Consider the following 14,377-nt stretch of genomic DNA (forward strand, 5'->3'; position numbering starts at 1 on the left):
TATCGTCGTCTCCGACAAACTCATCATCACCAACTTCTTCTTGTGCAGCAAAATTAACCAATTCTATTTCATGCTCATCAATAAAAGAGGATGACGTAAATCTGATTTCATTTACTGCGTGATTATGAGGATGTTTTTCACCACCAACGTGTATCCCATATTTTTCAATAAATTGATTAAGACTCGTCGATGGTAGGACTGAGTTTGTCTTTACCTTTTGGCAATTCTGTAGCTCCTGGATATCAAGTTGTTTCTCTCTTTCACCTTGTGTTCTTCCAATCATACGGGAAATGTTACGATCTACCTTTGAAGATGATTGGAGCATGGATATGTGCATAGGTAATTTACTCATTCCTTGTTTTTGAATGGGCTCCTCCAATTGAATTAACCTTTGTTTACTTTGTCCTTTTCTTGCAATATTATGTGAAGTGTTCAGATCTTCCCTTGAAGGCGATTGAATTGATTTGTACATAGGTAATTTACTCCTTCCTAACTTTTGAACTGACTAATCGGATTGAGTTAACCTCTATCTACTTTGTCCTTCTGATGTTGGAGGTATATGATTTTTCCTTTTAACTCCAAGTAATGCCTGCTCTTTCACAGCTTTGTCCTTGCAATCATTAGCAAGATTTTCTCTCTTAATCTGAATTTCTTTGGCTAACTCAGCACTTGATCGGTATTGGAAATCAAAACCTATATTCTTTTTTTGGATTCAAAACTTTTTTCTTAAGAGCTGCCGCTTGATTCATCATACATAAAAAAAAATTAAATTACTTTAGCCCAACAACTGGTAAGAATATATAACAGTATGTGAGAAGGTAAATATTTAAGAAATTAGATACATAACAACCCCTAGTCTATCTTTGTTTTCTTGGATACAAATACAATCACAACATACCCAGTATTATCCCACACCGTAGGGTCTGGGGAGGGTAGATCCCACATTATCAAACCCATTAAGAAGCCCAAGACAAAAAGTATAAACTGATATTCCAGGGAAGATAAGATGCAAAATCTCAAAGTTGATGAGAATGCAACAAGGAAACAACTTGAGAGTTAGAGACAGAGGCGAAATAAACCAACTCTAGTCACATGTCAAAACTTTTACACATACATTGCCAATACACCAGAAACAAGTAAAGGTTAAGTAAAACATCTCTTTCTTCTGGCACCAGTGATTTTATTGTGATAAATTAATTAATATTTTCCTTTATCAAAAACAAAATAATTTATTGATTAAAGAGGGTAAGTGTAATGTCACGACCCAAAATCTATTAAAGTTCGTGATGGCGCCGGACACCGTTGTCAGGCAAGCAAAAAATAAATACTTAATTTGGTTATCATTTTTAATATTTCTAAAATCATATTTCCTTCAATTAAATAGTAAAGGATGGAGTTTTCAAAATAAATAATAATATCTTTAAAAATTCCAATACAGTGAAATTCATAATTCGCCCAAGACCCGGTGTCACAAGTGCATGAGTATCAACTAGGAACACAAAATAAAATACAACATCTGTCCGGAATGCAAGTTGGACAGGAAAATATATATACTCTGAAGGAGACTCTGCTGGTTGTGGACTCGTAATATGGAATGTAGCTCACATAAATCCCCGTAATAATCATGCCTCTGCGCCCACAAGGCCACTAGACGTATATGAACCTGCACAAAAATGGACAGCACGTGTAGCATGAATACGTAAATCAATGCATACCCAGTAAGTATCCCACCTAACCTCGAAGAAGTAATGACGAAGGGTCAAATTCGACACTTACTAAGGGCCAACAATATGATAATATGAAACTCTAATTAAGCATGATATATATATATCAATAAAAACTCAGATCAAGAAATAACTGAACAATTCATCACCCTATTTAAGGACCCAAATCACTTCCTTCATTTTAAACAAATAATCTTTCAAATAATGAATTTATACCAATTATAAAAGAAACTTCCAGTTCTATTATCACACACAAAATTTCACCGAGGACGTTCGGCCCGATTCAACATAAATGTAAATTGTGTACTGCCGAGGGTCGAACGGCACGAACCATAGATGCATCTATTACCACGCTCGCGAATCATACATGCGACACAGCCTAATATAAATTATCAATAACTCATAACTCTTTCTTGGCATCTATTACCACGCTCGCGAATCATACATGCGATACGGTCAAATATAAATTATAAATAACTCATAACTCTTTCTTTATTATTTTCAAAATAAAGACAATTCAACTTGAAGCTTTTAAATCCTTAAAATCCCCGACTTAGTTTCATTTGATACAATTAACAAATATAATCAAATAACAGTATCCACAAAGCATGATGTAAACCTAAAACTACCAGGACATAAACATGAATAGTAGCTACGTATGGACTCTCGTCACTTTGTGCGTACGTAGCCCCCACAAATTAACAACACATATTAATTAAGTTCACCTATGGGGTAAATTCCCTCTTACAAGGATAGAAAAGAGACTTACCTCGCTCCGAAGTTCTAATACCGGCTCCCAAGCCCTTCCAACAACTCAAACCGATGCCCAACGCTCCAAAACTAGTCAATAAACGTGCAAAATCATAAATACACACTCTAATACTTATTATAATCTAATTTATAACAATCCTTAACTCCGCTTGAAAAGCCGATAAAATCACTCTCAGGCCCACCTGCCCGGATTCTAAACATTTTCGAAGATAAACCTTACCCATATCACCATAAACTCAAATATATAATTTATTCCCAATTTCATGCCCAAATTCGTGGTCAAAATCCAAAAATACCAATTTCTAGGGTTTTCTATAAAATTCCAAATTTCTACAAATTTTCATGTCTTAATCCATGTATAAACCTTGTATTTAACTCACAACTAAAAGAAATCACTTACCTCTTGATGATGATGGAACCCCCCACACTTTGAAAAGAATCGATTGGCATTGGGGTTGATAAAATTGGACTGAGCACCAGGTCCCTCAATGATTGACTATGAAAGAATGAACATGTAAAACAATTAAAAAGTATTTTTTGGCAAGTTCTAACTCATCTCTATACTGTTACAGGTAGACATACATGGCAAATATAAAGTAAACAAGTAGCTAATGATGTTGCATCTTGGTAAAGGGATGAGGCTTACATTTACAAAACTAAGTCAGGGAACCTAGTTCTCTTGACACAGGTTAGTAGTTCCTTCGTATTCTCATGCACATTTTTAAACGGCTATAAAAGTACCACATCATTAAAAGTTTCAATCTCTCTCTCTCTCTCTCTCTCTCTCTCTCTCTCTCTCTCTCTCTCTCCATCTCTTAAAACTCAAATATCACACATGTTGCTAAATGACCCGTCTACCCGGTGATTCGTACCCATTTATAACATGTCTCTCACTTCCCCTAAATAACCCCCAAAGTTAGTCTCTTTCCTCACTATCTACATCAAAGCCAAAATTTCCATTTTCTCTCTCAAAGAAAATACTTTTCTTCTCATGTCCTCACTATAAATCTTCACTTTGTCTCAAAATCCAAAAATTTCAAACGTCTCTAGTGTAGTCCTCACTGTGTCCTCATCTCATGAAGAATAGGAACGAGAATCGGAGTCTACTCTATCACCCAGTCCAAACCCCATACCAGACCAACAACTACCCACTACTTCCTCTCCAACCCAATCGAGTTCTGGTTCTCACCACAGTCGCAAGACTCGGAATCCCAAACGATTCATTGCTGAGACCTCTCCTTCTGCTTCGCCAGAAAAAATGGCAGAAGGTGTAACAGTAGACAGTGATGAAGGTCAATAAGTTTCTAGTCAAAAGGCTGGGGAGAGTGATGAAGCCCAACATGATGTGGTTCGTTGTAGTGACGCATCAGTAGCGCCTATTTCAAGCTTCGATTTGAATATTGCCAACCCTATAGGTAATAATCCTCTTGTACCCTCTGACTCTACTTTGGGGGTAAATGAATAAGAAGACATTGAGAATATGCTGTTAATTACTACAGAGGGAGGTTTGGTTGGTGGTTCTGAGGGTGTTAATGAGACTATTGGATCTCAGGAGGAAGGTGAAGGTCATAAGGAAAAGGGTAGGGAACTGGTGCCACTTGAACATCTGGCACATGATAGTACTAGTAGGGAAACACATGAGGGAACTTATCACTCTGCTCCTACTTAGGATGATACTCCCTGCTCTTCGAAAGATCCCCAAGTCAGTACTGATCCTGCTCACTCTCCTCACTTTAATACTGAGCTGTTAAACATCGTCTTTCCTGAGATGAGATCTCTTTCTGAGGAAGAGAAACAACAGTGAAGAAGACTGACAATATATCTGTAGCAAGCTTCTTTACGGCTAGGAATAGGAAGGCAGTTCCCAAAGAGCCCACTCCTAAAGGACCCACTCCTAGGCCGCAAAAGAAGGAAGCTTTTGAATGTGTTCTGAAGAAAAATAAAGACGAGAAGAAAATGAGGAGGCTGGTGAAAGGGGGAAAGCTGGTGAATGAGGAAGAAGTGCCTCCAACACTTGTTGTTGATGTTGATGATGAATAAGTGAATGAGGAACCTACTTCCTTGATTCGTAAGTTCTCTAAGAAACATGTGATTCCAAAACCCCGGAGAGAGACATCTGTGAAAGCTGTAGAAATGAAAAATAAATACTGAGGTAGACAAGTCTAGTGAAAAGGTGTCTGAAAAGTTTGGTGAAACTTTGTCTGAGAAGTCTGGTGAGAAAGTGTCTGAGAAGTCTACAAAGAAAGAGAAAAGTGTGAGAAAGTCTGTGAAAATGAAGGTTGGTGACAACGATGAACCTGGTTCCTCCAAGAAAGCCAAAGTGAGTGAGGCCAAGGATGAAAGCAGAGAAAATCTGAGAAAACAAAGGGTACTGCGGGGAAGAACATTTACCCCTAACATTCTTGACATGACGGGGATGCGCTAACTGATTGATATTTGTGAATTTCAACATTGGACATATTTGTTCACCAATGAGAGCCCTAAGGTGTATGAGGAAGAAGTGTGTAGCTTCCACGCAGATATATTCACAGTGGAAGAGGATAACATCTGTTTGAAGGTCAACGGCGTAGACTTTGTGATGGACGAGGCTGTGTTGGGGAGCATTTTGGGAGTGCCTACTGAAGAAATATCATCCATTGAGAGGACCTGTTCTCTCAATTTCAGAAATGCCATTCTGAAGGATGATGCAATGCAACAAGGGGAATGGGTGCACAACAAGGCCCTCCCTCCAGTGTATCAACTGTTATTCGAGATGGTGAACAAGGTTTTGCTTCAACATACAGAAAAGCGTACCATTATGCCACGAGAAGACCTGTTCCTAATGGAAGCACTGGATTCCTATACCACAATCAATCTACCATGCCTTATGATCGAGCATATGAAGAAAGTGACAGACTTTAAGGATGATAATCATGGGTTGCCCTACGGGTTCTTGGTCACGAAGGTGTGTTCAAATTCTTCAAAGTCCCTTTGGGAAAAGAAACAATGGGAACTCGCAAGCAAACCTTCTCCAAAACCACCTTAGAAAAGTGTGAGTGCATTGATAAGAAAGGAGGGGTTGGCAGCAATTCCACTATTTCTCAATTGATTGATGTTCAGAATGCTCCCAATGAAGAGATAAGGAAGTTGAAGGCACGTAATGTTATTCTTGAAAGGCAGCTTAGTCAGGCCCAGGAGGCACCTGATTCCAGTAGTGCACCTGGCATAGAGATTGCCCTTCTTAACAAGGAAAATGCATATCTCAGGAAACAAGTCGAGGACCTGAAGGAGCGGCTTCTTAACGAGAAAGTGTATGTAAACGCCCGAATGGATATTTTTCTCAGAACCCTTGCCTCTTCATCCGTGCCCCAGTGACAAGTGAAAAGTTGTATGTCCTACCTTGGTCCCTTTTTTGTTTTGTTGTTTTTGTGGCTGGTACTTTTAAGTTATTTTGATTTTTGAATGGTTATGTACCAATGGTACTACTTTTCTGTTCTCTTTTCCTTAAAATTACTGAGCATTCCGTATATACTCTTTTGCTATGTTTTTATCCATATTTATGTGCACACATGTGGCATGAGTTAACTATAAGTGCCAAAAGGGGGAAAATTAATTGAGAGGGAGAACAGGTTCAGGGCGAAGTACATGATTCTGGTTTTAAGGGGGAACTTCAATTATAAGTTTGTCATCATCAAAAAGGGAGAAATTGATAAGTTATGTGTGCCTTTTCATATTTTGATGATCTAACAAACTTTATGATAAGAACCAGATCAGAAACCTGTTACACATCCTCAAGGTGCCAAAGCACAACAAATCTCAAATCGGGCACAAGTTCCAACAGCTAGAGTTAAAGATACGACAGAGGGAACAAATTGACATTAGTTCCCTTGCTGACTGTACCAGTCAACTTCTCACAGCTGTAAAGTGGCTGCAACTGTTTCTCTGCACACATGCAACAGTGTAAATAGTGCAACAGTCACATTTTGGGGAATGCCTTGTACCGGATATTGCTTGCATCATCCAAGTGATGTCACTTGGATATTATTAACATGAACCAATGAAGAAAACACACACTTGCACATCTGAAAAATTAATCATGTTTTCTCTCAAGAGTGTTGACATCTTGCAAGTGACTTCCAGGCTTCAAGAACAAAGAACAACGGAACGAAGGACCCGTTTCTAGCTCTATGTTATCAATATGTCCTAAGTTGTATTGTGCCTTTGTTAGAATGAATTATTTGTAATTCCTACTTAGCTTAGCTAGAAGCATTGTGTAGGAAACCATTTGTAAAACCACAAACATTGTGTTTGTGTCTTGGCTAGAGTTAGTCGAGTGGTTAGCTTTGTAATAGAGTTATTACAAAGAGGCTTGTAATAGAGTTATTACAAGTGAGTGATAGATTAAGAGTTTTATTCCTAGGTTACAATAGATTGTAATCTAAAATTGTTCGGTTAGTGAAGTTGAAATCCTACGAGTGTAGGTCGTGATTTTTAATCATGTGAGCTGAGCGTTTTCCACGTAAAACTCTGTTGTGTCATTTACTTATCTCTTATTGTGTATGTTCTGTGGAAACTGATAGAGAACCTGGTACCATATACAATTTGGTGGATCCTAAGTTTCATCAAAATACAATATTGTAATTCCCCACCTTCAAGTCTTATAGAAAATGTAAAGGACTTATACGTCCTTAATTACTTCTGCCACCATATATCTACAAGTATTGTGATGCATTTTATTGTAGTTTTGTTATACTCTATTAAAGAGCCTAATATCATGTTTCTAACTTGTTAAAACTGCAAATAAGACTTTCAAAAATTAGCCAGCTATACAATAGTATAAATATCAACTTAACTGTAGTTAGGTCCATTCAGTTGAACTGAAGATAAGCTTGTCGGTGAATGTGCAACTCTATACACACTCCATGAGCATTTTCTACTATTCTATCGAACTCAAAATTCTTAATTATTTTTTTAACGTTTAACCCTGTTGCTTTGATTTGAAACATGCTCAATAATACATCTGAAAAAATATATAGGGTATGAAAAGGCAAACAATTATGTGAATACAGTAATAAATAATCGAAAATTCAAGGAAAAGAAAGCACAATGTCAAAGTAACAACTACTATATGACTCCGTTACTGTGACGAACGTGAAAATAAGAGTCACATGAAGGAGTCAGTTTCATCCAATATAGCAAGAAATTAAGTGTTTTACAACTAAAGTAAAGCTAGAGACAGTCAATTCATTTTTTAGATTTTCTAAGTAATATACAACTTGTTCGATTATATAACGAAGCGAAAATAATTTAGATATTGAATTCACGTGTAAATTAAATAATTAGCATATATAGAATTTACACGAGTTATCTCTTGAATCGTAAACAAAATAATTTTATCTCATTGGTCTCCAGTGCCAAAGTAACACAGTCACAACCTCCAAAAACGTCCCACAATTCGTGTAGACGAAATTTCAAGAAAAAAGCACCAAATTTTCGTCCAGTTCTATGGAGGAAAAACCCATGTATATATAGACACGTTTTTAAGATAAAAATCCTTTGCCAAAACTTGTTGACCAAGAAAAGGTTTCGTTTATTTCCTAATATTTAGACACGGTAGACACCATAAAATTTACTTAACAAGGCTCCCTATTATGGAACTAATTAATATCTATCATAATAAATTACGAATTATTCCGTTAAAATTTGTAATTGCACTCCTTAGTTCAATTTTGAAATTCTTTCATAAAATCTTATTTAACTCCCAGTGTTTTCATATACTAATCAATCAAAATAAATTACCGGCAATTAAATTTATTGATTACTTCCTTTGGACTTTTGCTTAACTTATTTCATGTTCGGATACAAAATCCACCGGCCGGGTTTACACATAAAAACTTATAAGCTTTCATAAAGGAGTATCATCAATCTCAAATTAAAACCGAGATATGGATTCTATAAACTAATTACTATTTCGTCAATGTATATCATTATTGTCCAATTTACCAGGCTTATTGACCTACGAAAGAATTTCGTCTTTTAATAGATCAAAACAATAAAAGACACACACAACTAATAATAATTATATCAAGATTAAGAGTATATGTACATTGAATGAATTAGAGAATTATTTCATTAAGTTAGTATAAAATACTTATCTCCATTTGATCCGTTCAATACATACAAAATGTACTGGCCCAAGAAGTCGGAACTAAACCATTCCCATAATCAAGATAAATTATATTTAATCTTGTGCTACAACCATTGGTTTATCCAATTCTTTCATTAGTTTGTGCACATAAACTTTATGACTTATAAGAACCGATGATTTGATCTTTCGTGTATAAGCTAAACTCTATACACTAAATCATCATATATTATATAAGCAAAGGACATTTAAAATAAAATTTTATTGAATTGAATAAATAAATAATTGTTCCATAGGAGTACTGTAACAAAACACACGGTTTATAGTATATCTTAATACAACTAGTATTCATCATATTCAAACTCTTGATCAACTCCATATTCTCCAGCCTTAGTCTTCTGCTCATTAAAAAACACACATAGAACAACATGAGCTAACAATCAAAACGATAAATCACAATCATAATTTATAAAAATAAATATGAAAAGAAGCATAAATACCTCTGCAAGCATCCTGTACTTGTTCCTCAATTGAGTATTTGCCTTGCTCAGGAAAGAACTAGGCGACATGGAAATCCTCTATAGACAGAACAAAAAAGGATATTGAGCTAATTAGTCATGACAGTTTTATTAAATGTATTGATATTTCTATTACAAGGGAAGGTGGACATTGCGAATCAAACCAATATCTATTGTATGGAAAATTCACACTATTAGTAAACCCCATAAGTTTGGGCGATTTAGTGACAGTTCAACAAAGCGTAAAAAGCTCAAAAACGATATCCAACGAAATTGATTACAACCTAAATTATGAAATTATTAACGCTCATCTAATTAGTTCACAGGATGAATGTATGCTGATTATTAATAGTATAGAAATTAGAATAAAGCAATAATTAACACTGGCAAGATTGTAATACGAAATTGTATTGGTGGGGTTAAAAAGGGCATAGATGAACCCTGGAACGAAACAAAATAAATTATATAACTTAAATACCAAAAATAAAAATAAAGGAAAAAAGATTGTACAGAAAAATCAGACGACAAGGATTCAAATCAAGATCACTATATCAAAAACGGTATATAAGTTGTATGCACTAATGATGTAAAAACTTTACGCAGTCACATTATTTATAATATATAATTATAGGTAAATATCTATCATAAGCATTCATAATTAACAATATCATAATTCATGAATTTAAGAGAATTTAATTCTGTGACAAAGTACCTTTGTGCAAGCTTCCCTTCTAATGTGAGGTGCAAAAACCCGAAGAGCCACCTTAAATATACGTATTGAGTAAGACTTTTCAGTACTTTAGAAGTTGAGGGAAAACAATTAATTGGTGAAGAAGGAAAGAGAAATAAAAATGAACATACAAAAAAGAATACCGAAAATAGAAAATTAACACTATGGATAAACTCTCTCTATATAAAAAAATTTAGAAAGCTCACCCCTTCAAATTCGGGTTGATACAAATCTTCGCCATCTTCAGAAGTTGTCTCTGGCCAAAATTGAAAAATATTATGGAGGTGCTCGTTATCCTGTATTTCCAATCAAATAATTATGAGATGCAATATTAACGTAATTAATATTCAAAATGCATGAAAAACTTAAGAGGATGAAACTAACTAACCTTCATGTGATTTTTAAAGCCATCGCCTAGATATCTTTTTAAATAATTAATCTGTCACAGAAGTGCATTTGAAAGACTTGTTAATAAAACTTAATTAAAGCATAACAATCATTAATATTTTCCCTGAACATGAAGTTGTCTTTGTTAAAAAGTATTTTACTCGCAATATGAGATTATCTGACCCAAATTCGGATTTAGATAGTCCAATACAGATACAAGACGCCGGATGAAAAAAAATCACTGACATTTGAAAAGAAAACAAAAATTGGGAAAGTTTACCTGCTTCACGAGGGAAAAAGTGCTTAAGGTCAATGTAGTTTCACATATTGTGAGTGTGATTTTCTTTTCACTATTATCCTGTAATGAAATTGACAGATTATTGGTTAACAAAACAAGAAAACTTTGCAAATGTTAATTAACTCTTGACATAATTAAGTAGGAAATTAAAACACCTCAAGAAGTTTTAAAGCATTTTCTTTGGTGACACTTGAAGCTCTTATCAATATATCATCTTTCATGTCTTTTAAGTTTGCATAATTTTCTGCATCATCTGAAAATTTCTCAAGGCTGCCATTTTCAAAAATTACACCAAGTGCTTCTACGCAGGCAGAATTGACATTTTGATCATAATCTTCCTCTAGTTGTTTCAGCAAATACGAGAACAACCTGCACCAATTTGAAGAGATTTAAACTGAAAATATAATTGGAAAAATTAATTCAAACTAATCACAAAAAATAATTTGTATATATCATACCCTTTCCATTTCTTGTGATTAACACACCATCCATTTATTTCTGAAAGGAGAAGAGACCAGGCAGATATTGCTGCAGCAACAACCTACAATATAGCAAAAGTAAAAATTATTATGATTTGAAATTTATGTGTTCGGAATTTTAGGACCCGTTTTCCCATAGATTTTTTTTTCTTTTTTCGAATTTTTCTTCAAAATCGTGTTTGTCTATGAAATTTTGCATGTTTTGGAGATTTTTCGAAAATAACTTTTTTTTTTCCAAATGAAATGCATTCCAAACATAATTTCAAATTCCAAATACTCCCTCCGGTCCACTCTAAGTAATTTTTTTGTGGTCCACAATATTTAATTTTTTAAGATATCAAGAAGGAAATAACTTCTACTTTTCAAAGTTGTTCATGGAGTAAAGAGTCTGAGAGTAGTTTGTTATATTTCTAATGAGCAAATTAAGGTTAATATGGTCAATTTTATTACTAATTAATGTTAAAAGGTGGATTCCTTAATATGTGTGAAAAGAGTCAAAAAAATTACTTAAACCGGAGGGGAGTACCATTTTTAACTTAACTCCAAATATTACTTTTTTTCAAAAATTATAATTTTTATTCAAACATCTGCTTAGTCTTTTTAAGTTCCATTAAAATTATCCCGTGGATGTTTGTATACAAATATAGGATTTGGACTAAAAGGTAAAGCTTTAATAACATATCGAGAACGATAAAACAATAGTGCATAAAAAGTAGCTAGCAAGTATAATTGAAGGACGAAGGACTTACACTGGGTTTTGTCTCTTTTTCATTCATGATTTTCCAAATAATCTCCATGGATCTTTCTGTTTCATCAGTATTTTTGGCACCAATAAGGGTGACAATAGCCAAACATTCTAATACCTGGTAATTTTAATTTAATTTCATGAAATTTGTCCAAAATTCAGATAAACATAAAACTATTTCATATCATATATTTAAAATATATCAAACACAAAAGTTTACCTTGGCAGAATGAGATGACTTGGATTTGAGAACTTGAGGAAGAAACTCTAGTGAATATTCATATATCTCATGTGCATGATCTCCAGCCCCAAGTGTTATTGCTAACAATCCTACATCCCAATCAATTAATGAGTACAACAATAGTACTATCAACTATAGTCTACAGGGCAAGACGTAGAAGTCCAGATATGGGTTCGATCGAATCCAGTAGATTTTGGTCAAACATGATATTTGTATTAAGAAATTTATTAAATATGTACTCATATATTAAATTTAGAAATCAATTATTAGCACTTGAAGTTATTGAAATCGTGGCCGAGAAATATCACTTGTGTAATTTAATGGAAATATGTACAAACCTATAAGTTGTAGTGCAAGATCAATTTCCAAAGCAGAACCCCGCTTCAACGAATTTTCGCATCGGTGTGTTAAAGTAACACAACTGAATAAAACATACACCAATGATTTAATCAGTATATTTCCCTAAATATTGTTATCTGCCAATTAAATTTCAAAAAAACAATCAGCAAAATTAAATATATTACGTACATATTCTGAGCAAATTCATATCGCACCGCTTTCTTAAATTCATTGATCAATTTGCCTAGTGCGTCTTCTCTTATGGATCCCCTACAATTAAAAAAAAAAAAAGAAACCAAGTCATATATATTAATAGCAGATCATTCTAATTTAAATTTTAAAAGTTTAACTAGGGAAATTGAAGAAAAAGAAAAGTGTAAGAACTTACTTCTTTTTATACAGTTCTTCTAAATAATCACAAACAGTTTTTGATCTTGAAATTGGACGCTTAATAAGCTTTTGACGCCTCTTTCTGGGTTTCGTTCTCTCAAACTCCGTACAATCTGAATCTGTCATTGTTCTTGAATTCTTCACTGAACTTCTCTTGTTACGTAATATGTTATGTGCCTTTGATTTCTGTTGATGTTTTTCTTGCATGATTAATTGTCCCAAGTATTTGTGAATTTGGTTGTCTTTCTATTTATAGTGAAAGAAATTTGCATGCGACAAGGAAAAGGAAAAGGGAACGATATTAAGCTGCCTTTATAATTTCTATGTTGGAATTTCCATAAATTGAACTGGTCATTCCGTATTCAAATTGAGAAAGGATTTGTCTGGACGCTATTAGGTTTAGAGTAAACAACCGTTTTAAACAATACATACATGTCTCCTGCGTCAAAAGGAGTAATTTTATTCTTAACATCAGGAATAAGGGAAAAGTGGAGTTGTAAAAGGAAAAATAAGGGAAGTGAAAGTTAACTTGCATACAAACTTAAGACCTGAGGTTTAAAGTTAGGTTTTGACAGAGCCGGAGTCTGAGTTAGAAACTTTCGACTCACAATCGGCCAAAATCAAAAAGTATTGTAAATTTTAACTATTCTTCAAATATGGGTCCTAAAAACGGCTATTTGTGCACTTCCCAGTTCCCCCATCACTCATCAGAATATATACAGAATAAAGAGTTCCACAACTTTATTGCAATGAGACTCAAATGTGCTTAATAGTGCTGGTGTAAATTCTAATGATTACGTTAGTGTATGAAGTGAAGTTGTTAAGCTAGATTAATGATTTATTATGTAATATTTAACTTTCTTTAGGATAATTTACTATTGTATATGACGCCATATTAATATATGATCACTTGAAGTTCAAAATTACGTTTGATTACCATAGCAAATAACTAAACGTGAATAAAAATAGTCATTAGGCTCTTGGAGTCTTGGTTTACTAGAAGGAATTAACAAACAATAGATCTACGTTAGGTTCATTTTACTCATTCTGGTACTTCTAATTTGAGAGCGTTGGTTTCAGTATCCCAACTGTTTACCACCTATGTAAGTTAAGTCAAGTTCCAACTCCCTACAAACATCTCCCAAAGATGGCGTTTGTTTCCAGATTCTTTCCAGCTTAATTAAGGATATATCTCATCGTTCATGTCCTTTCCTTTTTGTGGTTGAGGCCTTGAGGGTGGTCTCTGGACAAGCTTTCGCACAACTCGATTATTCCACCGAATATGTACTACCTCGCACCAGCACATGTATCGAATAACTTTGTCCACCAAAACTTAAAATTGGGTTTAAACTCTAAAAGGGCAATTGTATATCCATGCAAATACACTAAATGCAAAGGCTTCCAATTCCCCAATCTTGTCCTGTTACTCGCACATATAATTGGAGGTTGGATTCTATCAGCAATGGAAAATGTTTTTAAGTTACACAATAGACCAAAACAAATGTAAGAACTACCTCTGACACAAACGTAAAATGTAAGCAATATCCACAGCTTAAGTTAAAACTTCCAAGATTCCTACTCCACGCCTTAATAGAATGTGTATCATTTTTCTCTAAATTAATGTTGAGATC

General features: G+C 34.4%; 1 protein-coding gene across 1 annotated transcript; it reads right to left on the bottom strand.

Moving 5' to 3' along the window:
• Nucleotides 1-8,864: 8,864 nt before the first annotated feature.
• Nucleotides 8,865-12,984, bottom strand: LOC107793697 (uncharacterized). The gene is made up of 13 exons (XM_016616101.2): nucleotides 12,745-12,984; nucleotides 12,546-12,626; nucleotides 12,356-12,438; nucleotides 11,997-12,106; nucleotides 11,781-11,894; nucleotides 11,011-11,093; nucleotides 10,708-10,921; nucleotides 10,535-10,612; nucleotides 10,256-10,306; nucleotides 10,074-10,163; nucleotides 9,850-9,900; nucleotides 9,120-9,197; nucleotides 8,865-9,017 (listed from the first exon to the last, which is right to left on the bottom strand). Exons 1-13 carry the CDS (start codon nucleotides 12,951-12,953, stop codon nucleotides 8,961-8,963), a joined length of 1,299 nt encoding a protein of 432 aa, XP_016471587.2. The 5' UTR covers nucleotides 12,954-12,984; the 3' UTR covers nucleotides 8,865-8,960.
• Between the last annotated feature and the right edge of the window lie 1,393 nt (nucleotides 12,985-14,377).

This window comes from Nicotiana tabacum, chromosome 15 (genome assembly GCF_000715075.1).
Source record: "Nicotiana tabacum cultivar K326 chromosome 15, ASM71507v2, whole genome shotgun sequence".
Lineage (NCBI taxonomy): Eukaryota > Viridiplantae > Streptophyta > Magnoliopsida > Solanales > Solanaceae > Nicotiana > Nicotiana tabacum.

What these genes read in the sequence shown, in the direction of transcription:
- LOC107793697 (XM_016616101.2), bottom strand. Translation starts at nt 12,953, where the DNA reads ATGCAAGAAAAACATCAACAGAAATCAAAGGCACATAACATATTACGT. An exon ending in ATGCTTTAAAACTTCTTGAG is followed by an intron (nt 10,613 to 10,707) that starts GTGTTTTAATTT and finishes ATTTCATTACAG; the next exon opens with GATAATAGTGAAAAGAAAAT. An exon ending in GCTTTAAAAATCACATGAAG is followed by an intron (nt 10,164 to 10,255) that starts GTTAGTTAGTTT and finishes TTGGAAATACAG; the next exon opens with GATAACGAGCACCTCCATAA.